General features: G+C 42.8%; 1 protein-coding gene across 1 annotated transcript in view; it reads left to right on the forward strand.

Annotated features, from left to right (window-relative positions):
• The window catches only part of SKAP1 (src kinase associated phosphoprotein 1), a 276,068-nt gene extending 255,105 nt beyond the window's left edge, over positions 1 to 20,963 (forward strand). The window contains exons 12-13 of the mRNA XM_081027669.1: positions 18,647 to 18,755; positions 20,599 to 20,963. Coding sequence (XP_080883795.1) covers positions 18,647 to 18,748 — 102 coding nt within the window. The 3' untranslated portion in view covers positions 18,749 to 18,755; positions 20,599 to 20,963. The remainder of the gene's footprint in view (positions 1 to 18,646; positions 18,756 to 20,598) is intronic.
• The last annotated feature ends 1,475 nt before the right edge of the window (positions 20,964 to 22,438 follow it).

Genomic DNA, 22,438 nt, shown 5'->3' on the forward strand with positions numbered 1-22,438 from the left:
GCTCAATTGGTTTGAGCTAGTGCTGATAAGGCCAAGATAGTAAATCCAACCCCATGAGGGCCAGCTAACTGGACTCTCTTTCTCAGTCACAGAGTTAACCTCTAGCCCCAGCTAATCATCTCACCAATAGTGTTGTTGATCATAAAAGAATTGGGCAAAAAAAAAGTGGGGGGGATAGATTATTATAGATCCATCACCAATGTGAAGAAGACTCAAAACACATGGGCTCCTGAGGAATCAGTAGCACCATCTTTGTAAAGAAAGACTACATATTCTATGGGTGGGCTAAAGAAATAAGTTCTGTCCCTAAAAAACCTTATGTTAAAGTTCTCTATCTGTAAGGTCAATCAATATCTACAAACACATTTTTGAAAAAGGCACAATTTGCTGATTAATTGATGAGTATGTGGATTCTATAAAAGAAAATTGAAAACCTACTGGGTCATTAACCCATCATTTGCCATTTATCTTTATCCTGTGAACGTCACTATCTTGGCTAAGGAATTGTTTTGGTTGAAATAATACCACAAGCTCTTTAACAAACAGACCAAAGCTGACCCAATGTACCTTCCAGTGTTTCCAACAAGCCCCCTTCAAATGAGGACCAAATTCAGACCTAACCCTTTTCAAGAGAGTAGAAGGCCTACAAGTGTCCTGCTGAGTGAGATGACCATCTTCTAGTGATTTCCTCCAGAGTCCTAATTCAGCCCACCCTAGTGCCATTCCGGTGCAGCTCCAATACACCAGGAATAAATTGGAAGCAAAGAAGGGAGTGGACATTGGCCTGATTGGTATTTCAAATGCCCGAAAGCAAGGTTTGCTGTGTAATAGAATTTGTGTACATTACCACGCTGGCATTACAGGGGTAATCGAGTTATCCACTCAGGTGTGACCAGGCCTCTGTTTGCCCAGAGCCTGCAGGTGAACAAATTAACTGTTTACATTGTCTGAGGTGCCTGCAGCAGGAGCGGGGGAAGAACAGAGCCAGACTGTCTGCTGGCCTTCTCTCTCCGTCTTGATTATTTTGTTTGTTTTGCATGTCTTTTGCCTTTGTTAATGGCTTCTCACTGGGGGTCCCTTTCCTTCATTTAGAAGGGGTTGTGCGGTGACCTGCCCTGCAGTACAGAGCTGTCTGCAGTTACCATGGCTGTTGTATGTTTAAGAGATACCAAAGAACATGGGGAGCCTCCCCAACCTGTTTTGTTTTTCTTTTTAACCTATCCCCCTTCCTTTCCTCCATTACTAAAAAGGTACCATATCAGAGTTTAATTCTGTGAGAATGACTTGCTGCCCTGGTTCTATTGGGCTTCTTTCTCCTTCTGGAAGGTCATGAGTCCATTTCATCCCTTATCGCTGTGGTAGCACATTTCTTCCCCCAAAAGCCACACCAGCTGCCTCCCTTTCTCCATGTTGCTAATCCCTTGTAGTCAGAGGAGGAAATGAGAAGCTTTGAAGTTCATCTGAAGTTTCCCTCATAAACCTTCATTCCAGTTAACGTTGGCGTAGGGAGCCTTTTGGATTGGATTTACCTTTATTATATTACCTAACTCAATAAGAATGCTTGGACAGGAAGGAATCTTAAAAGGCCACACAATCCATTCCCTTGCCTCTAAGAAGCCCAAATTAACCAATTCAGACAGATAGAAAAGGAGATTCCACTACCGTACTCAACTGTCTGTCTATCCAGATGTTAGATAACTTCTAATCTCTGGAATTTCCTCTCATATGGATGTGAAATTCATTCCACTGTGGCCCCACCTAGCTTCCTTTATTGGAGTCAGTCACACTCTTCAGCCTGCCCCTCACACCTAGAGGAACAGAACTGTCCCAAGTCAAGGTTCATCCAGAAAAATAGTGTCTAGAAATCTCCATTTTACTTTTCTCTCTGCTAGTAGAACCGTTGTCAGGCAAGAAAGGTCTGCTGTTTAGGAACCTGTAGAAGTCTCTTTCCCTGAGAAATGCAAGACAAGCTTCAGCTGGGTGCCACTCAGCTTGCCTGGACCAGTTTTCTTACCTGTGAAATTAGGGAGTTGTGTTGTATGATCTCTAAGGTTCCTTCTACCTCAAATATTCCCATTCTAAACATGGTGAGGCTGACACTCCAAAATTGCTGAAGAAATTCCACACCAAAAAAAAATATGTTTTAGCTTTTAGTATTTATCCAGTTTAAATGAACAAAAAAATTCCAACTATGAGCTCTTTTGTTTTTGACCCTCATAAATGCATCTGATTTCCTCCTGTCTCTTTGTATGATAAAAGACATAGCTTGAAATGGGGGGCAGGTGGATAATATGAAGTGGATGCTGGATGGGGAAGTGAGGTGAGGGGGGGGGTAGTAGCTTTATTCTTGGGCTCCTGCTGCCCTCTGCTGTTTCTTAATAGTTGCCCAAGTATAACCCAACCTTGAGTTCTAGAATCCCAAGCCCAAGGGTGTCTGTTAGTGCCTAAAGTCTTTGGGCAGGAAAGATCCCCGAATGAGAGCTATGTAGCCTTTAAAAAAAGTTTTGTTTGTTTCCAAAGAGAATGATTGGCTGGGCAAGAAAGATGTACCCCATAGGTAACCAAATGCCCATCACCTGTCCTGTTCTTAGGGAAGCAAGTTGGTAACAAAAGGGTTACTTATGGGACCCTGTGCAAAGGCACTTAATCTTGCTAATCTTCAGTCTCCTCATCTGTAAAAACTGGGCTAATTTCTATCCATAGGGTGTTGTGATGCTTACCTGAGAGAATTTGTGTAAAGAAGGAAATGGTAACGATTATTATATTTCCCTCTTTTCTACTGACAAACTCTTTGGGTCAATATTGGGTACATACTAGCAGTTCGATAAATTATTGGTGAGTTGAGAGAGAGAGAAAAAGGTAGCCTGTCCTGCCAAGACCTCTTCATAGAGATGCTCAAAATCACAAAAGATTCTCATTTAGAAATAGACAAAAGTGAAGAGGCCTACATGAAAATCTGTGCCGCCTTTTCTGGTTGGAGAGATTTCATCACTGACAAAATTGATGGATTGCTCAAACTTCTCCTTTGAGGAGGGGCCAGAGCCATGTATCCAAACTCTGAAACAGTGACCAATGGCAGTCAGCAGGACTCCCGCTGACACTACCCCTCCCCCCAACATCCATACATTCCTGGCCCCATGCCGTGTCATGCCCACTTAATTCGCTGAGTTCCAATTTGGGTCTTAAAATATATTAAAGGGAGATTTTAATAACGAAGCAGATCTGTGCACCTAGCAGACGGTGATGTTCCCACATTCCTTTCGGGCCCAGATATTTCTGAACAGCTTTTGCTGGTGCAGGAACTGAGCTCCGCTTCCGCCCCGGTGCGGAGCCGGGACGCAGCTAAGGCCACAGCGGGGTGTTTAGCGCTCTTCAGTGGCTCCAGATTGTGGCGCTTGTGCAGGTCTCCTCATACGTAACCGATGGCTCCTGAGAGCCTGCCTCTCTCGTAAATTACTTCCCACGATGCCTGCGACCACCGCAGAATTCAAGTTTGAATAGAGCAGGAAAAAGGTGTTTGAAAGGCCTGTTCACTCAGCTGCATTTTAATTTCCTTTTCAATCTTGTCCCAATTAATTTCGCAGAATTAATCTCACAGAAGCAACTCGGCAGCATTGAGGCTGCGGTTTTAGTGTGGCGGTCGCTCTGCCTGAACATGAAATAGGAGCTAATATAAAAATCCATCTGCTGTGTTTGAAATACACGCCGGCTGCTGCTCAGTCCTGTCTGACATTCCAAACATCAACAGCGGGGAGGGGGGGAGTGATTTGGGGGTTAGTGGCCATCAGTACTTGGCAGGGTTTCAACAACAGGTGTACTCCAAAAACCGTTCAGTCTGGGCACCAGGCATGACAGGGCAGGTGCTGAATCACCCTCCATGCAGTAGCGCTGCACCCTGGCTTAGTTTCTTTTATCTGAGGTTTGTAAGGCTCTTCTGTGGACCAGCTCTGCTATGGGCATCTATTATAAGTGGGAGACGAGGAGGTAAGGAGCCTCTGGATAAGACAAGTCACAAGCCCCAGCTTTCGGAGAAGTAACTCTGTCTTCCTGGCTCCAAGGTCTCACACTAGGGACCCTTTTTTCAAAATAATAAAAGTGCTTGTTCGGCTATGCAAGATAACTTTAAAACACCCATTTAAAAATTAAGCCTCCTGTTCCAGAAGTCATTTATAGTGGTAACATGAGCTGTCTAGCAGATAAGGGTGAATTACAGAGACAGAGAAAGAGACAGAGAGAGAGAGAGAGAGAGAGAGAGAGAGAGAGAGAGAGAGAGACTCTCAATAAGGACAGGAGGTCCCTGAATGAGGTCTTGCATTTAAGGTAAACTGAGTCAGTAGCCTACGTTTCTTGGGCTTATGCTGTGTGCCTCAGAAGCTGGCCTTAGGCTCCCCCAAGTGTTGTCCAGCTACGTGTTCCCATGGCAATCAGCCTTGGGGCAACAAGTTGGGCACCACTTAAGGCTATACCTGCATGGCGGCCTAGAAATAGACAAAAGAAATAGACAAAAGCTTAACTGGGATGGGAAGAGATTCTTGTGGCCCAAACACACCAGGCTTTGGTTGTCTTCTCTGCTGGTGCAGTTGATATGGAAACAGGAGGCCTTACAGGCAAGGTCAAGTTTAACACCAAATACATGATGCTGTGAGATGGCCATGGGCTTTCTGTGGATGAGGATGGACCAACTTGGTCACGCTGAGTGACATTTAACTTCCAGCACTAGGTTGGAGCTACTGAAACTCAGGCTGGATCTTAGCTCCAAACCCAGCTCCTAGTTATCTGAATACAGCAGGGCTGTTCCCAGCACACCTGGACTATGTTAATGTAACCCCACGTCTGTTCTAATGGGATTTTGAAAACCCAGGATTCTCTACCTATTAGTTCCTCAAAGGACTACTTGAGGAATGTAGACCTTTCTCCTCCCTTGACCCCAACCCCTCCAAAAGAGATTTGTATGTTGTAAAAATTATCTAAATGCAGCAGTACTTCCTCTTTTAAGTGTGCTTAGCTGAATGTGACAAGAACCCTCATAAAAAACAGATAAGTTAATTCCTTCAATTGCTTTAAATGAAGGATTCTTTTTTTTTTTTTTTTTTAATTTCAGGGCTCTGAGGGAAAGGAGGTGTTTGGTGACATCTAGTGTCCATTTAGGACTTCCTCAGGCACCATTGCCCTCTGCTTAGCTGACTGGGGGATGGGCAGGGTTATTTGAGAGGTAATCGGGGGTAGTAAGTAGGGAGAATATAGGCCTGGGGCGCAGGCTGCCCAAACAGTGTGATGAAACTGATCAATGCTTGTCAAAGAGCTATTATTCACCTCTGACCTAACCGAAGAGGGTGGGTAAGGGGGGTACCGTTGGAAAATATCTTTTCTTATTTATGATGATATGAAAGAGAAGCAGAAGCTGTCCCTACCACCCCATTTCATGTTAACAAGCAGGTCAACACTGTGCTGTGATGACGAAGATGATGATGATGATGGTGTTTTCTCTCATTAATAACCCCTATGGGAGGCTATAGAGTTAGGAGGATGGGAATGGGATTTGGGGTCAGCTGGAAGGCAACGGTCATACACCGGTCAAATTCAGTAGAGGCCATTCCTTTCCCCCAGACAGGAACCAATCGTCTAGAACAAACCCTGGCAGCCTCATTCCTTCCAGGTAATTTTTATAAATGAGGGGACACCCATTCCAAGAGAGGACAAAAGGGAGAGGGTGTTTGTGTGTGTGTGTGTGTGTGTGTGTGTGTGTGTGCGCGCGCGCGCGCATATGCGTGCATATAAACCTGCTAACAAGAGGCCAAACTGCATATCAACCGTATCCTCCAAACTCTGGTCATTTATTATAAAACCCATTTTTTTAAAAAAGATAATGAAATTGGCATTTTCCACTGTATTCTCCTTACTCCTAAATGTTGTCCTGGACAGGACCTTTCACTTTCTACACACACACACACACACACACACACACACACCTTTTCAGTCAAGTGGAAAGTCCCAGATCAGATTATTAACTATTCAGCCCAGACAGAAATGTTTACCTAGAACCATGTAAGCCATGGCAGGTTTAGGTTAATGCTCAGAATCGCCCGATGCTTTACAAACTCCAGTGTAAAAAATTCCAGCCATTTATTTTGCAGTGAATTTATAACAAGTGCTGTTAAAGTCTTCGTCTTTTGACAGAGGTAATAATAAATTCACTGTTAAAGACGGTAGTTTAATTCCTTATACCTCCAATACTGCACAGAATAAACCATATTCATCACTGAGTAATTTTTTACCACATAAATCTTTAAAACTAACCGGTGAAGGCTGTTGAGACTGAAATATTGTGAATTTATTAGATATGCCCATGTAGTATTGGATTCAGAGGTTTCCATTCGAATATATTATGGGGAAAATTTGTGTCTTTAACTGTGACATTCCCTCCATTTCCCACTGCCAGTATTATAACAAGCAGCTCCTCCAGAGTCAACTGCACGTTTATTAGACAGAGATTTAGTAATAAACTCCTCACTAATCTTCCAAAGAGGCTGCATGATATTTCGGTGAGATACTCTATTTAAAAGGAGTTGCAAAAGCTTTATTTCTGTGTAATTATTTTCTCAAAAGGATCTCAGCCTCCCCAAACCTCTGTCTGCCAGTGTTTCTTGGTAGTACATGGACCCAGCTCTCCAACCAAACTAGAAAAATTATAACCTCATTGCAAACATACAGGGCAGTAACTTCTATACAGTTTATAGGATTAGTAATGAGGGCCTTGGGGTAATTGGTGAGAATACAGAGAAGCTGGAATTAGAAGACATTGCCAGACGTATAGTATGTAAGGCTAATAAAAAGATTATATTGATTCTCAAACTAGAAATAATAGACAATGGTTTCAGAAAACTTGCTATTTAAAAACTTTCATATGATACATTAAAGATACTATTAAATCCTCAGATTTCAGCAAAAATCCTTTTACACTACCATATTAATTTTGAGTGAAAATCTGTGCCTGTTAGATGAGAATATTCTGAAGTTTTTCATGATTTGCCAGTGAAGTGACATTTAAACTAACCAATTGATTGTATCAGAGTGTAATGCCCTCTCCAGTTTCATTAAGGAGACATTAATATTGCTAGAATGAAAAATATTTTTTCTTTTAGATACGGAAATGTGCATGATCGTTTTAGCAAAGAGCTTCGGCAGCTTCTCTGTTCCCACTAATATTCTGTATTTGGAAGGAGATCTAGAACCTAAAAACTTCCAAGGAGCATTGTGAACTTTAAGATTTTTTTAATAAAATAAAATAGGTTTCTAACTATTAAACAAAGGAGAAAAATCTCCTGGCAGTACGAGACTGCAGCCCATCAGAATAATTGTGAAAAGAGAGACTCGGCTAGAAAGATAAGCATAACACCAGCAATTAATATTCAGCATTTCACATTATAGTCAAGAGGATGTGTTTTTCTTTGTGATGTGGCTCATAAGCTAAGAGTGTTGGGAGCCAGGCTCTGAGCTCTGTCTTCTTTTTGTGCATGAGGATTAAGAAGGAAAAAAAACACAGTGACAACAATCCTGCTCCATCTGTAAATGAACAAACATCTTGATTTAATAGCTATTTGCTTTGTAAAACTGAGGAATGAAACAAAAATTACTGGATGCCTAAGTAACACTTTAATTCCGAATTCATTTACGCTGTAGCTATGTAGTTGTCACAAACCATAATGCAGTATTTAATTAAAATAACAGAAGTGCATCTAGATATGTCCTGGGGTAGCTATCACCAAATTATTGTCTATGCCATCCGTATTTTATTTATGAAATGGCAGATTCTAAGGTGCAAGTAGGTTGATACAAAAGCGTACACATTTTAAACCTGCATTTTCAGAAAGGCTTTTCTTTTTTCCTGCTGTGTCTTTACTTTTTTTTTTTCTCCTTCTATCCTTGGGGTTTTTGTTTTGTTTTAATGGGATTGTTTTGATGTCAATAAATATCTCTCTTTCTAACTCCTGTTTTTCAACTATTGACCTCCTGAGTCTCCTGGCTGTGAAATCCCCCCATCCCGACCCCACCCCCGTCTGTTGTCATGGAAAGGCTTGTGAGGTTTCACAGGAACCACAGCAAGCATAGCCCATCTTAGCGAAACTTGGACATGGATTCCAAGAGGGTAGGAAAAAAGCAAACCCTTTTCAGGCTTGGCGTGTTTGTTTCTATGCAGTCTGCCTCGCACCTTTTTTTCCACCCATAAAAACCCACTACAGTTTACACGCTTGCTTGCTCTACTTGGTGGATGTTCACATGCAGACATACTGCTCCTTTTCATAAACGCATAGCATCTATCTTACACGCACCCACCATCTATCTCCTCGTTCACATTGGCTGTCCCATCCACCTCCTTGTCTGCAGAATTATGTTCAGCAAGGTCCCGATTTATAGGAAATAAATAATGAAAATGGAATGGAGTGGGAAAGATAATCGAAACATTCAAATTGTTATTTTTCACTGTACTTTCCACAAACAGAGCATCTATAAACACCTAGCAAAGGTGTAGGCTGATTCCTAAAAAGCAATGCCTTATAAAACATTCTGACAGAGTGGGTCTCTACCTTGTATCTTTCCTTTTCTGTTTCTCTTGCTTTTTGATGCTCTAAGATCTTGCCCGTTTTTAAATGGCAAATGATGCCATGTTATTATTTTCATTCTTTCTGCTGCTTATGTGTCCTGTCTGTAATGACAAGTTTTGGTCACCGCTGATCCTCTGTAAGATAACTCTAAGAATTATCAAACAGAAACAATAATTGCAGTCACCTTTTTAAAGAAAATAGCCCTTGCAATTACTGTATAAAGATCTAGCCCCGATCCCATAGCCAGGGTCTTTTGGAGAAAGGGTTTTCTAATACACACTTGTAATTATTTTAGCCCCTTTCACAGGTCACATAGAAAGTTAATTTCAATCGCTGCTAATTTCCGCCCAACGAGAGTATGATACTTTAAACCACCCAAAATAATTGGATTCAAAACAAATTTAGGAAATTGGGTGTGTTAGAAAGCAAATAAAAATATCCTTTTGGTAAGGAGGAGGGTGAAAGTAGTAAAAATGGCCTTTTTTTCTCCCTTCTTTCCCCTTCACAACTTTGCCATTAAAGTTGCACCTACAGCTAGAAGTTTGTCCGTGAAAAATGGTCATTTTGTTTCTCTGCTCAAAGAATGTTATTAAAATGCTAATTTAAAAGAAAAAGGAGTTAAATATCTAGCGATGGTGCATTCTAATTGCAACCATAATGAGCTCTCTAAATGTGTGTGCCCCTGACACACACAGAGCATAAACAGCAGTAAACAGATCATTAGTACCCGCGTTCATTTATTCTGGCGACCTTACCATGACCCCACCGAGGGTAGGGTGAAAAGCAGGTGGATCTGGCTGTGACACCCCCTAGAGGGATCCAGGAAATGAAGCTATAAGCGGTTGTCATGGAAACGCCTATGTGTGCAGATGATGTAACACACCGACAGGCTGTAGGGCTCCGCAATTGGGACGTTGCCGTTCCCTCGCCGGAACAATCTTGAGGATTAAATTATTCATTTCTTTAATTCACAAAGCAAAAGGAATCCTAATTTTCTTGGTGATGTCCTACTCTCTGCCATTTGTCTAAGGTCTGTTACATGGTGACTTGTCATCCCCTCTTTCTCCGAAACCTACTCCACCTTCCTACAGTCAAACCTGAAATGTGGAATCTGGCAAAATCAAGTGGCGGGGAAAGACAGCAGAAATCTGACATTGAACATCTGTACTTAGAGAAAAATCTAAGATTTTAAACTAAAATAAACAATATAAACAGTGTCATTTTCTGATGAGGGTGTGTTGGCCAAAGACTAAATGTGTACCTGTCCTAAACAAGATGGCTTTGTTTGGAGCAGGGCAGGAGCAGGCCCATCCCTGATGCAGAGAGCGGAAAGCAGAGAGGCACCAGTCCCAAATGAACACATCACCCTAGCCAACGTGCAAGAAAAAGAGATACGAGAAAACGAGCATCTGCTCACCCCCTCCCATGTGCAATTGAGGGAATCGAGATTAATAAAAAATAATTCTTTGGAGAATGATTCCACTCCATCCTACCCTGTTTTGCACCAAACAACCTCAATAACCTTACGGCAACAGTAGAATAACTTTTCTTTTTTTAAAGGAAGCAGAAAAGACCATCTCTGGAAATTATTTTAAAATAAAAAATATCCCAGCCTGCGCCTCCCCATCACCCCCTCCCCATTGCACTTTAGATGAACCTGTGATATTGTAGCAATGGCCCTTGAAGTGCAGTGGGGAGGTGATTTAGGAGAATATTAAAGGCAATGTGGAGATTCAAGGCGCCTCTCTCAGGGAGATCTGGAGAAATACGCGGCACAGATGGGCCGAGCAGATTAAACATTTCCGTCACATTGTTTCCAAATTGTGTTGTGGTGCCTGAGGCTGGTGCTGCGGTCAGAGCAAAACAGAGCGGTGCAGAGCTGCGAGCTGCACCGTTTATGGAATACATATTAATACGCCTGTCTCACATGGTATCACAATTCTATCAGCTCCCGAATGGTGCTGTCTCTATTGTTCCCGAATTCTGCACTTGGCACCTTGTTTTCTCCCATCTGCAAAGTGTTTACTTTCCCTCTATCCTTTCTCTCTTCATTAGGCAGAGTTCAAGTTGTGTGTTTCTTTCTCGTTTCTCTTCCCTTCCAGCCCTGTTCCATCTTCCCTCTTCCCTTCACGGCTTTTGACTTCCCTGTCTGTCATGCACCCTCTGAGTTTTGCCACTGGACTTCCACCACCAGCAATGCCCAGCTCGTGCACAGGTGCTGCATACCTCCCCACCCTGGGCTTGATCATGGGCCACTCAACCTCCAGTTCAGGACATTAGCTTCAGACATCAGGCTGAATGTCCCCTTGCCCTTGAAGACCCTCCATCTAGCTAACGCATTCCTCTTCTCCTCAGAACACTCAACTCTTAGCTGGGGAGTGAGCTTTGTAGAATTGTCTCCATGTGCCCCGCAACTGCTTTCACTGACCACCCAGCCTTTCCATGTCCCCTTTCTTACACTCACATACCTTCCCTTCCCCCACCCTGCATCCAGGCCCATCAACAACCAGGTGAGCAAGTTCCCTGAAATGTAATAATAAAACTGGTCCAGTTGAGGCAAATTTAATGATTAATTTTTATGATTCATAGACTAAAACTCTGAATAATGGAAAAAAGAAACAATGATTGCCAACAACTTAAAACACTGTGTGAAACAGCCTGGAGAGGCTGCCAAGCTACCCAAGGTTTTAGCCAAGCGCTAAACTCCAATCCTTTCACAAGTTCCAACACAATTAATCCACCATCCACCCAACTGACCACTTCCTTCCTCCTTCTGCAAAATCTCTTCATAAAACCATTTATGCTGAAAAACAGGCACCTATTTGTCTTTGGTGAACAATTCTTGTCTCCAGCCTTGTTTTTCTCAGCAGTTGGAAGGGTGCTGAGTTAGAGCCCTCAGTTTATTTAATAATTTATGATATCCTCAGAAAGAATCAAATTTCCAAAGCTGGATTTTAGGAGTAGAGAAATTGTGGGCCAATCCAGAGTAAAAATATGTTGTTTTGGGGCTGACCTTGGAATATTACAATCTGCTCTACTAGGAATTCAAATTCCCCATCTTTACTAATGATAATGTATGATACACAGACACTAATAAGAGAAATAAGCAATCATAAACCAGTAATTCTGTGATTGATTGGCCTTTCCCATACATATATCAAGCATTTATTGATCTTTCAGGTTAGGGGCTGATTGATTGTTCTCCTGAAGAGGAATTCTCTTGTTTACAAGCACTGATATAGTCAATTGTGATGGTTAAAAGAACAAAAGTAGGAGATATTTTCTGGGAATCTTGTTCCACAGAGGCTTATCGAAGCCGAATTCAATGTGAAAAGAGAACATTTCTATTAGGAACATTCTCAGGGGAACCAACAGTGTCAAGCAGCTTGCTCCAAAAGCCATCATGTGAATCTGAATGGAAGTTATGGGAAGATACCACAACTTTTAGGTCAGTTAGAGGTGGTGTCTTAGAAGAGATAAGCAAGCTTGGTCAGCATGTGAAGAAGAAACAGACTCCGCAGCTGGAGGGCTGAAGTCTAGAAAACCCAACATGGCAGGAATGAGGATTCTTGATTTCCTTTTACTGTATTTTTTAAATGGGGGGCTGGTGAAGATGGCCACACTGGGCCAAAGTGCAGATTCAGGCCATAAAGACCTTTGTATTTTCTCCCAAGAGCACTGGTTCATAAGCCATAGAGGGTTCATAAATTCTTTGAGAATCTGATGAAAGGTCTGGGCCTCACCTCAAGGACAAGACACATGTACACATGCACACAAAACTTTACACCCATTTCAAGGAGTTCAAAGATCCCTTCCCATCCATCCACAGACAGGCCAGGGGTTCACAGACTCCAGTTTAAGAATCTGTGTCCTAGAGGATGGTGATTTCCTTTTGTTGGAACAGCCTAGGAATCACTGAGCCTAGAAATTGAATTCTCATCCCAAGACAGGATGGTCATTCCAGGTCATGTCTGTGCTACTCCAGGGGAGCCATGGAAGAGCTTATACAAATAGGAACCAGCAGGGAAGAGAGAAATTAAAATGTAGCAATCATGGAGTAGGGGTATTTAATCTCTTTTAAGGCTTATGATGGGCGCCTGCTGGTTTTCCCCCTGATATCCCCTGACACCTACTGACAGGGTATTTGCAGCACCACACAGGGACTCAGGGCCCTGTGACAGGAGGAGCACTGAGGAGGCCCATGATCATCTTGAAACCATAAACAGCAATAGGAAACCACTGGAGGCAGACTCAAGCTGTGCGACGTGCCCGTGGTTGGTGGCCATACTGCTTTTTGTTTATAGAATTTGCTGTTTTTTTTATGGCAGGTTTGGTAGGGTGGTTTTTTGTTGTGGTGGTGGTTTTTTGTTGTTGTTGTTTTATTTTGGGGTTGTTTTTTTTTGCCTTATTGATAGAGATCAGCAGCCTCAATCCTTTTATGGCAGTATGCAATCCTCCATAAACACTTTTGATTGTTGCTGATGGTGAGCGCTATGTCTATTTCAGGTTCACTCTGTGCTCTGCTCATCCAGGCCAATAGCTTCTCCAACCAGATAATGGAGTCCAAGTTTTTAAGACTCCTTCGTTTGGGGAGGGGGGAGGTTCAAGGAGGTGGGGCAGGGTTGATGTTGAGGGAAACAGATGTTTAATCAAGGCTAGAAATGTTTATGATGAGAACAAACTACACATTGTACTGTTTTCGAGTAAGAGGCTTCTTCAAAGACTCTGCCAAGAAACAAGCACTGATATGGAGGGGTTTTTGTGTTTTGGGTTTTTTTAATAGTTTTTTATATGTAAGTCTATCCATTTTTGTATAATTAACAGTTTTTAAAATTAACATCTTATCTCTACCGTACACAGGGTATATGGAGTTACAGCGTGAAGAGCCTATAAAATTGTGATCCCCCAACATTGCCACTTGTGGGGATATATCCCCACCTTGAAGGTAGAAACAGTTCCCCGGGAACTTGGTCCCTGAAATTGAGGGTTTCAGGTCTCCTGGGAGTGTCTTGGCTTTTTCTTGGTCTTTCCAAACATCTGGGCAAAAAGAAGTCAAACTTTATTGAAAATGTTGATCCCAGGAATTTAGTTCTCTCTGCCACCCTAATACTAAAATCCAAGAATTGGCAACTTAATAAAAATGCAGTAAATTAGCACCTCTAGACAAGAGCAGAGTTCATTCAGAGCTGGGGTCTGCCTGGCTGAGCCAGTTACTCTCTCCATTTTAATAGTTTAATAAAAATTAGCATAATTAACGAACATCTGTATGATCCAGAGTGGTGCAATTTGGCACTTGGAAACGAGGGCTTAAACATGATTGCTGTGAGTTTAATGTTGTTTTAATTCTTTTTGGCACTGTGCAGTGAAATAAACGTTTGGTGGTGATAGTTCTCGGCCGGATCTCATTTGCATTTTTCTCCCTTTGATTATGAGCAATTGTGGACTCCCCAGCAATTCATCAAAGTAGAAATTATTTTAAAATACCTCATGGTGTTCAGACTGGGCTGGAGCAATGCATGGGGGGTGGCAGTGGAAGAAAAGGCGAGAAATTTTCCATTCATGCTTTAAATATCTCAGCCCTGCAGCCCTTTTCGGGTATCCAGCCAAGGGATGAAATCTGGAAGAGACAGTCAGATCCTGAGACCTGTAGGTGCTTTGATGAAGCTCTTAGGCTCCCACAGCAGGATGTAGATGGTCTCTGAGACTGTGCCATACTCCTGACACTTCTGCCCGCTCTTTTGTTTTGAAGGGCAGAGAGTTGATGTCACTCACTTCGGTTCTCACCACTGTGGTGAGGCCACTACCTGTGCAGTCGGCAGGGTCAGCGTTCCCCTGGAGCAACAGAACCCTGACTGGGATCCTGGCCTGTGCAGGTGCCCAGCTGTGCCTCATCTGCTTCTCATTTGTTCCTTCTTCGAGTTGGCAGAGAGCACCTTCCCAAGGCTCAGTCCCTACTCCTGGTATTAATGGCCACAGGAGTATGCTGCCAAGCGTGAGTCAGAGTCAGGGGTCTTGAATGGTCCCTAGGAAGAGAACACTCTCTCTGAGCCCCTCAGGTGATGAAGATGACAGCATCTGATTAGTAGAAGACCACTCATCACACATATTTAAGCAAGCTGACTGTGATCAAAAGACGGTCAGACAACATTGCGCCGCACCCCTGCCTGTGAGATAACAGAAGAGCTAAAGCTAGAGTTTTTATGAGTTACAGTGAAAGAGAAAGACAGAGTATGTGTTTTCCCTTCACAGCGAGGCCATGTAGACATGGCCATTGCAGCAACATGCTAACGTAAGACAATCCTCTACAAGAAAACTTGAGGCAGAAACTGCCCTAACTTCAGTGTTGGGAAATGAAAAGGAACATAACTTGCACTAATAGCAACTTTAAAATGACCTGACAAGCATAGGCTTAGGAATTCTAGGTAATGTCCCATAAGGCAGTGCAGACTGTAGGGGGGGAATTGGCCTGGGGGAGGGAGGGAATGAGGTGTGGTGGAGATGGTGGGGGAGAGGTAGTGGACACATTCATTAATTTCAGACTGATATTTATTTATTTTTTAATTAATTAATATTTTTTTAAGGAGGGTGCAGCTCACAGTGGCCCAGGCAGGGACAGAACTGACAACCTTGGTGTTATTAGCATTACACTCTAACTGAGCTAACCAGCCACCCCCAGACTGATTTTTAAAAAGTCATTCCTTGTTTCTTTTAGGATCAACTCAGTAGTCTCACTTCTTATGGCATTTGAGATTGCCTTCATGGCATTTAGGGAGCCATTTGGGGAACTGTCTCCAAAGGCGGTTGCTCTCTTCCTGCCACAACCAGTTCAGTCACCAGGGGAATATCTTGGAGTTAGCTGAAACTAAATCTACTCAACTGAGAGTATAAATCCCCACTTCTCCCTTCATTTCTCCATAACCTCCTATAACAAGTATTTTTGGAAAAGTATTTTTGGGGTGCCCCATTCTGCGCCAGGTGTCATGCTGAGTGCTGGGAATACAACAGCAAACAAAACCAACTAGGTCCCACCTCTCACAGAACTTTCCACCCAGTGATTAGCACCAAGAAAAGGCAGACCGATACAAGGCAGCATGATGAACTCATTTCCCAGGAAGCATAGGGCATGGCACTGTAGACCACATAACTGGGGCCCCCACACAGTGGCAAGCAGAGGATTCTAGCGAATCCAGAGAGACTCAGGAATTGAGACCTGAGTCTTCTTAGAAATGAGCTTAGGAAGGCTTCTTAGGAATGAGGCTATGGAAGAGAGAAGGGAAGTAGAGGCTAACAGGCAGAGGAAAGGCTCCAAGGTGAGAGAGTCTGTAGCCCATGGGAGCAGCTAAAACAAGTTCTATTTTACTAGGGGTCCGCTAGATTTAGGGGGTGAATGACAATGCTGGGCAGTGAGTGGGACCAGGTCATGCAGGGCCTTGTCTACCTTCTTAGGAAGTTGACAGGAGGCAGTGGGAACCCACTTAAAGGTTTCAAGCAGAGCAGTGATATTATCAATGTGTATTTTAGAAAAATTCTGGCTGCAGAATGAAGACTAGATTGGAGAGAAACAAAAATGGAGATACAGAAACCAATTTAGAGGTTGTTTCTGTAGTCCTCACGAGAGAAAACAGTGACATGACTCTAGGCTGTTGGCAATGGGAATGGAGAGAAGTGGGTGGACTCCGGTAATATTTTAAAAGGAATGAGAATTGACAGAACTCAAGGACTGATTGGAAGAGAAGGGTGACATTGGGAACGACTCTTGGGGTTTCTGGCTTGAGTAACTGATTGGATAGTGGTACCACACATTCAGATAGAGAACACAGGAGGTAAAGAAAGTTTGGGAGCAGAAATGAAAATAGAGGCAGAATGATGGGTTAAATTTGGGATATGTTGAATTTGGACAGCTTGACAGACATACACTTGGGTATTGGGATCCACCACTTAGATCTGGGCTGGAGTTACCGTTGTGATTCGTTCACACAGATGTGGTGGCTGTACCACAGAGGTGTGTAAGATTGTTGAAGGAAAGTGCATCAAGTCAGAAGGGCAGTACAAAATCTTAGAAAACAACCACATTAAAAGGAGGGATAGAGGAAGATGCCCTTTCAGAGAATGAGAAAAAGCAACTAGAGAGTAGAAGGGAAACCAGGAGAGTATAATTATCGTGGAAACTAAGAGAAGAAAATGCCTCAAGAAGGGTCCATAGTGCCCGCACTGCTGAGCGATCAAGCAAAGAGGGGGTTGTAAGAGACCATGGAGAGAAAGCATAAATGGAGTGATGGAAGCCGAAGCCTGACGAGAGTGGCTTTAAGAGTGATAGATAGCAAGAAGTTGGAGCGGGTAAGTGAGGTAAACTCTGTAAGTTTGACTGTGAATTAGCAGTTGGTATAGACTAGTAGAAATGGAAAGTAGACATGTGGTGGGAACTATTTAATAATTGTTTCCAGGCGCTGGTTGGCTCAGTTGGTTAGAGCACAGTGCTCATAATGCCAAGGTTGCCGATTCGATTCCCACATGAGCCAGTGAACTGCACCCTCCACAGCTAGATTGAAGGACAATGACTTGACTTGGAGCTGATGGGTCCTGGAAAAACACACTGTTCCCCAATATTCCCCAATAAAAATTTTAAAAATAATAATAATTGTTTCCAAAGATGAGAGACACTTGAACACGTTTCAGTGCTGATGAAAGGAGCCATTTATATTAGAGACAGAGGTCCGACTCCACCAGAACTTTTTCTCTAAGAAAGAAAGCAGAAGGGTTACAAGTGCACTTAAACCCAAGCACACATTGTAAGGGAAAGTCTTAAACCAGGGGAGGACACCTCCTCCACTTTAATAGGAAAGAAGGCTGGTTGGCAATACAGGTATGTTCCTGATTTGGTGGCTGAAGGCTGACAAATCTGATAGCTTCTCCTTTCTTTTTGAAGGTGGAAAAGAGGTCATCTGCTGAGAGGGAAAGAGGCAGAGTTGGAGGAGGGGAGATACACGATCAAAAAAAATAAAACCACTTGACCTGGAATTTTATTGTGTCACCAACCTGGTTTTCTTTCTTCTCTTTTTTCTTGGTAGAACTCAACAGCCAGGTGTGCAAAAAGCAGACAGCTCTGTAGTACCCCAAATCCAACTGATCTGAATACATATTTCTCATGTATTTACTTCCTTCAAAAGAAAGGTGCTTTCAGGAATACTCTGATAGTGTTCAACATCTGCTGCTTTTGAGAAGCTCTTCTGTATTTAAGAAGCTCCATTCTCAACTCTACAACCACCCCTTCTTTTAAATCTTCTCTTTCCCTTTTTTGTCTGCCCCTCCCTATGGCTCTTATGTCCTGCCTGTCATTACTGATGTACCTGTCAAACTCCCACCTCTTCCAGGGGAGGAATCCAATGTTTAGAGCACCTACTATGTGTCAGGCACTTTGATTGTTTTCACTTCTGTGGTGTTACTTATATCCCTACAACATAGGGGAGGGGTGATATTATCTTACAGAAGAGGAAGTTAAAGCTAGGGGAACCTAAGGTCACATGGCTACTAAATGACCAAGTGGGGATTAGATCCCAGTCTGTCTGACTCCAAAGCCCATTACTCTATGCTGTAAGCTCCCAGGGAGCAAGTAATGTTCTGAGTCAACCCTATAAGTCTCATGGGAACTCAAACAGCACTTGGCACATAGAAGATGCTTGGTAAATATTATTGATTTGAACTATGACCTGACTTCCTAAATATTATTAGGGTTCTGGCATTTTAGGGTGTGCCCAACATTCTCTGAAGAAGCCATTCCACTCTGCTTGGTAAAAGACATGCTCTTTCGGTTCGGCAATGGCACCATATGAGTTAAGTTTATGATGTAGACAGGAAGATAGCAAAATGAAAACCGAGTTTGCTTTCCTCCTCTAGATGACTTTTTTAAATTTAATAATCCCATGAAGGGTGTTAACAAGTCCTACTGATAGTGGCAACAAATAAACCACCCAACAGAATCTCCCACATAATCAATCACCATGAGAGATGAACAGAAGCACGTCCATCTTCTTTTCATTTTTCAGGAGTATAACGTGTATGGCTGGTGGGTAGGAGAACTGAACAGCCTCATCGGGATTGTTCCAAAGGAGTATCTCACCACTGCCTTTGAAGTGGAAGAAAGATGAAGACCAGGTATCAGAACTATTGCCAATGCATTTGTCGGCCATGCCTTTGTTTCTCTGTGAAGGTTGAGTTGCCAGGGAAGTAGCTTTTCTTCATTTCTCAAGGTGATGCTAATGAGTCACCATTGAAAGATGAGTCTGAAATTGTTTTTCCTAAACAGGGGGACTGAGTCAGTTAGGATTAAATTCAACTACATGTGACAGAAAACTCAAAATAGCAGTGATTTAATTACCATAGAAATTTATTTTTCTTTTCTGTAAAAATCTGGAGGTAAGTGATACAAGGTACCCAGGTCCCAGGTGTCTTCTCTTTTTGCTCCACTGTGTGTCGTCGTGTGGTCAACATTCCTAGGGTTACCTCGTGGCCCAAGATAGACATTCCAGCTCCAGCTATTATATCTGTCTCCCACCCAGCAGGAAAGATAAAATGAAAGGAGAAGGGCACACCCTCTCCTTTTAAGGACACTTCACAGATGTTACAAACAGGTACATTCCTTTGGCCAGAACTTAGATATACAGACAGACACACCAATCTGCAAAGAAAGCTTTGTTCTAGGTAGAACCTGTGTCCAGCTTAAAAGTGGAGGAAAGGGAGTTCATTAGTAAATAATAATGGGAGAATGGATATTGGGGGACAACTAGGAATTTTTCCCACAAGCATGGATCTGGGTTTCTGTATCCCCAGGACTCAAATTCAGGACACCATTTTCCCCAGATGGCATGTATTACAATATGATTGGCCAAGATTAGGAACCCAGTGTGAGGATTCCTATGGAACGTAATCAAATTAACTTAGGTCATAAAGAATAATTAACTTAGGTAATAAAGAATATGGCTTGCATTTTATGAGCAAGAACCACATCATATTTTAAAACAGTGGAGTGAGTGCTTGCTTTGGGTGGGATAACTTTGTAGTTGCTTTGGCACAGAGTGGGTTTTGTTTAGAATTAGGATGGTGATGGAGGGCACCCAAGGTTAGCATGATGTCGCTAGCTCCATCTTCCAGCCTGAAATGGAGCAGACTTTACTGCTGGGGCTGAAGGATGACATGTGACAATGATACAAACTGTCCTTGGAATCTTCCAGACCAGGGCCCACTCTAGTGTGCAGCTCCATGGATTCATTTAGGAAAACACACAAGGATAGATCTTACTTTCCAATGCCGTTGTACAACCATAAAGCACTAGCTTGGGCCTGTCACTCAAGGTTTGACTTTATGACTTTCCCAACGAAGACTCCATTTCCTGGCCATGCATGCAGAAGGTTTGGAATTTTGCTGTCAAATCTAAACAGACTCACCCTACTTCACTTTGTCATTTCTTTAATGACAAAGTTGTTTATCTCCTCATTCTCTTTGACCCAACAGTTCCACATCTAGTTTATCCTATAGTTACACTTGCACCCATGCAAAATGATACACACACAGGTTATTTGTTTGTCATAGCAAACCACTGGAATGACCTGAATGTTCAACAGAGACCTAGCCCAATAACTGTAGTACATTCATAGAATTGAATACTACGTAACAGTAAAAAAAAAAAAAAAAGAAAAGGAAGCTCTGCACTGATATGGAATACATTCTCAGATATGGTGGAAAGTTTAAAAAAAAAAAGGCAACAAAGAAGGGTAGGCCGAATCTCCATGTGTGTGAAAAGGGAGTCTCCAATTGCATATATAGTATATGAGATATCTCTGGAAAGAGAAAGAAAATGCTAACACTGGTTACCTCCAAGGACAGAGAAGCTGCATGACTGTGAGACCGGGTAAGAAGGAGACAGTTTGTACTCTGTGCCCTTTTATACCTTCTATATTTTGAATCATAAAAGCAAATTTATATATTTTTCCTCCTTTAGGACACATATCTTTCTCTCCATCCTGCCTTTATGAAGAAACTGATCAAGACCTCCCTCTCCCTACTCCTGCCATCCCATCAACATCATGGACTCTTCTCTTTACTGAAGAGACCCAAGTCTCTGACACCTTGTAGTAACTTTGAACCACCAATAAGACAAGTGGGAAGAGGCATATTCAGCAGACCTGTTACTAAACCTGCCTTGTCATAACTCACCCCATCTCTAACCATGTCCACACAGCCACTTCTGTCCTTTCCACAGGTTTGTCACAGAGAAGGTGAGAGAGAGGATATCTTTAGAGGAGGAAGCTGCTGGTTGTTTTGGCTGATTTGAAAAGCACAAATAAACTTCAGATTTGGTTCCTTGCCCTGTGTGATGGTGTTGAGTTTCTTTTTGTAATGGTATCCAAAATGCAAGTTCTGGGCATTCTTGCCACCTCCAAACAAAGTAGGAAAGGAGAGCCAGAGAACAAACTGAAGCCAGCTAGAGAAGGGGACTTGCGATTGTCTTTCAGGGTAGGGTCATCTCTGGAACCGAGGCCTGACTGGTTACGGCTTGGCTTCGCAGACTTCCTTTGGCTGCCTCCTTGGTCATTTTTTCGTATGTGCTGAATCTCTCTGAAACGAGACGGGGTTAGCAGCAAGTCCTTGGAGTCAGCACATTGGAGAGTTCCTTTTCGGCCTCGGTTAACTACCCCTCTGTGGCCTGTACCCCTAGATAGGGGCCAAAGAAGTGCTTTGAGGAGGGCTTGCATTTACACAGCCCTGTTTCCTTTTCCTGTTGCCTCTACCTAGCACTTCAGTTACCTGTGCCTTGCAGAGGCAGCAAAACATAGTGGTTAAGAACATAAACTCAGGAACCAGACAGCCTGGAAATAAGCCCAGCTCCCCTTTTACTCCGTGTGTTCGCTGGAGCAAGTTACTTGATCTTTTATGCTTCAATTTGCTCACCTTAGAAGAGGTATACTCCATCTCACGGAGTCATGGAGAGATTAAAGGAAAAAACCTCTGCAATGTGCTTAGAAAAATGCCTGGTACATAGTAACTGCTCAATAAGGATTAGGTATTATTATTGCCTGACACTGCATGAGAAATTTTGAAAACTGAGCAGCTACAGAAATTGCCTGTTGCCTGTTCAGAGCAGTCCTGGATTGGCAGTAGCCGTCCTCACCTCTGTAACAACCATGGTATAGCCCTGTAGTAAGACACCCATGTCACATGACTGAGAGAAACCAGGGAGCAAAAGATTCTATGCCAGCTATTCATTTCCAGATTTTCTGACCCAGGAGTAAAAAACAAGGGAGCTTTTTGTGTATGTGATGGATAAAAAGGTAAGAGAAGGGGACGATTTAAGTCTGGGAGGGAAAAAGAAAAGGCAATACAGAACAGTCCATAACGTCCCCTCCTTTTTACACAGGGTGCAAGAAGAGAAGGAACCACTAGGTGGCAGCATATGAGCAGATGAACCAAAGAGAACCAATTGCCTCCAGCTTTAGGAACCTTTCTACCAATCCCAACCTACAGGTGAGGACAATGGGCATTGTTCTAATATGTTTCACTGAGGGAACAAACAGAAACGCCCCTATCCCTCCTTGGAGAACCCCCGCAGGGACCCAAGTCTGGAAGGCTGGGAGGCTAAGAGGAGAGAATAGCATTGTACTACTGCTCCATGACTGAATGAGCGCACCAGAAGAGGAAGGGCAGGTATCTGGGGAGATGAAAAGGGAGCAAAGTCAAGGTAACTACTCTCTGCACAGTTCCAGGTCTCTCAATAGCATGGCCATTTGCTTTCAGCGTTTAAAACAAAATCTCCTTAGTGCAATAGTCCCTTCTGTACCTGT

The sequence above is a fragment of the Rhinolophus hipposideros genome (assembly GCF_964194185.1).
Source record: "Rhinolophus hipposideros genome assembly, chromosome: 20".
Classification (NCBI taxonomy): Eukaryota; Metazoa; Chordata; class Mammalia; order Chiroptera; family Rhinolophidae; genus Rhinolophus; species Rhinolophus hipposideros.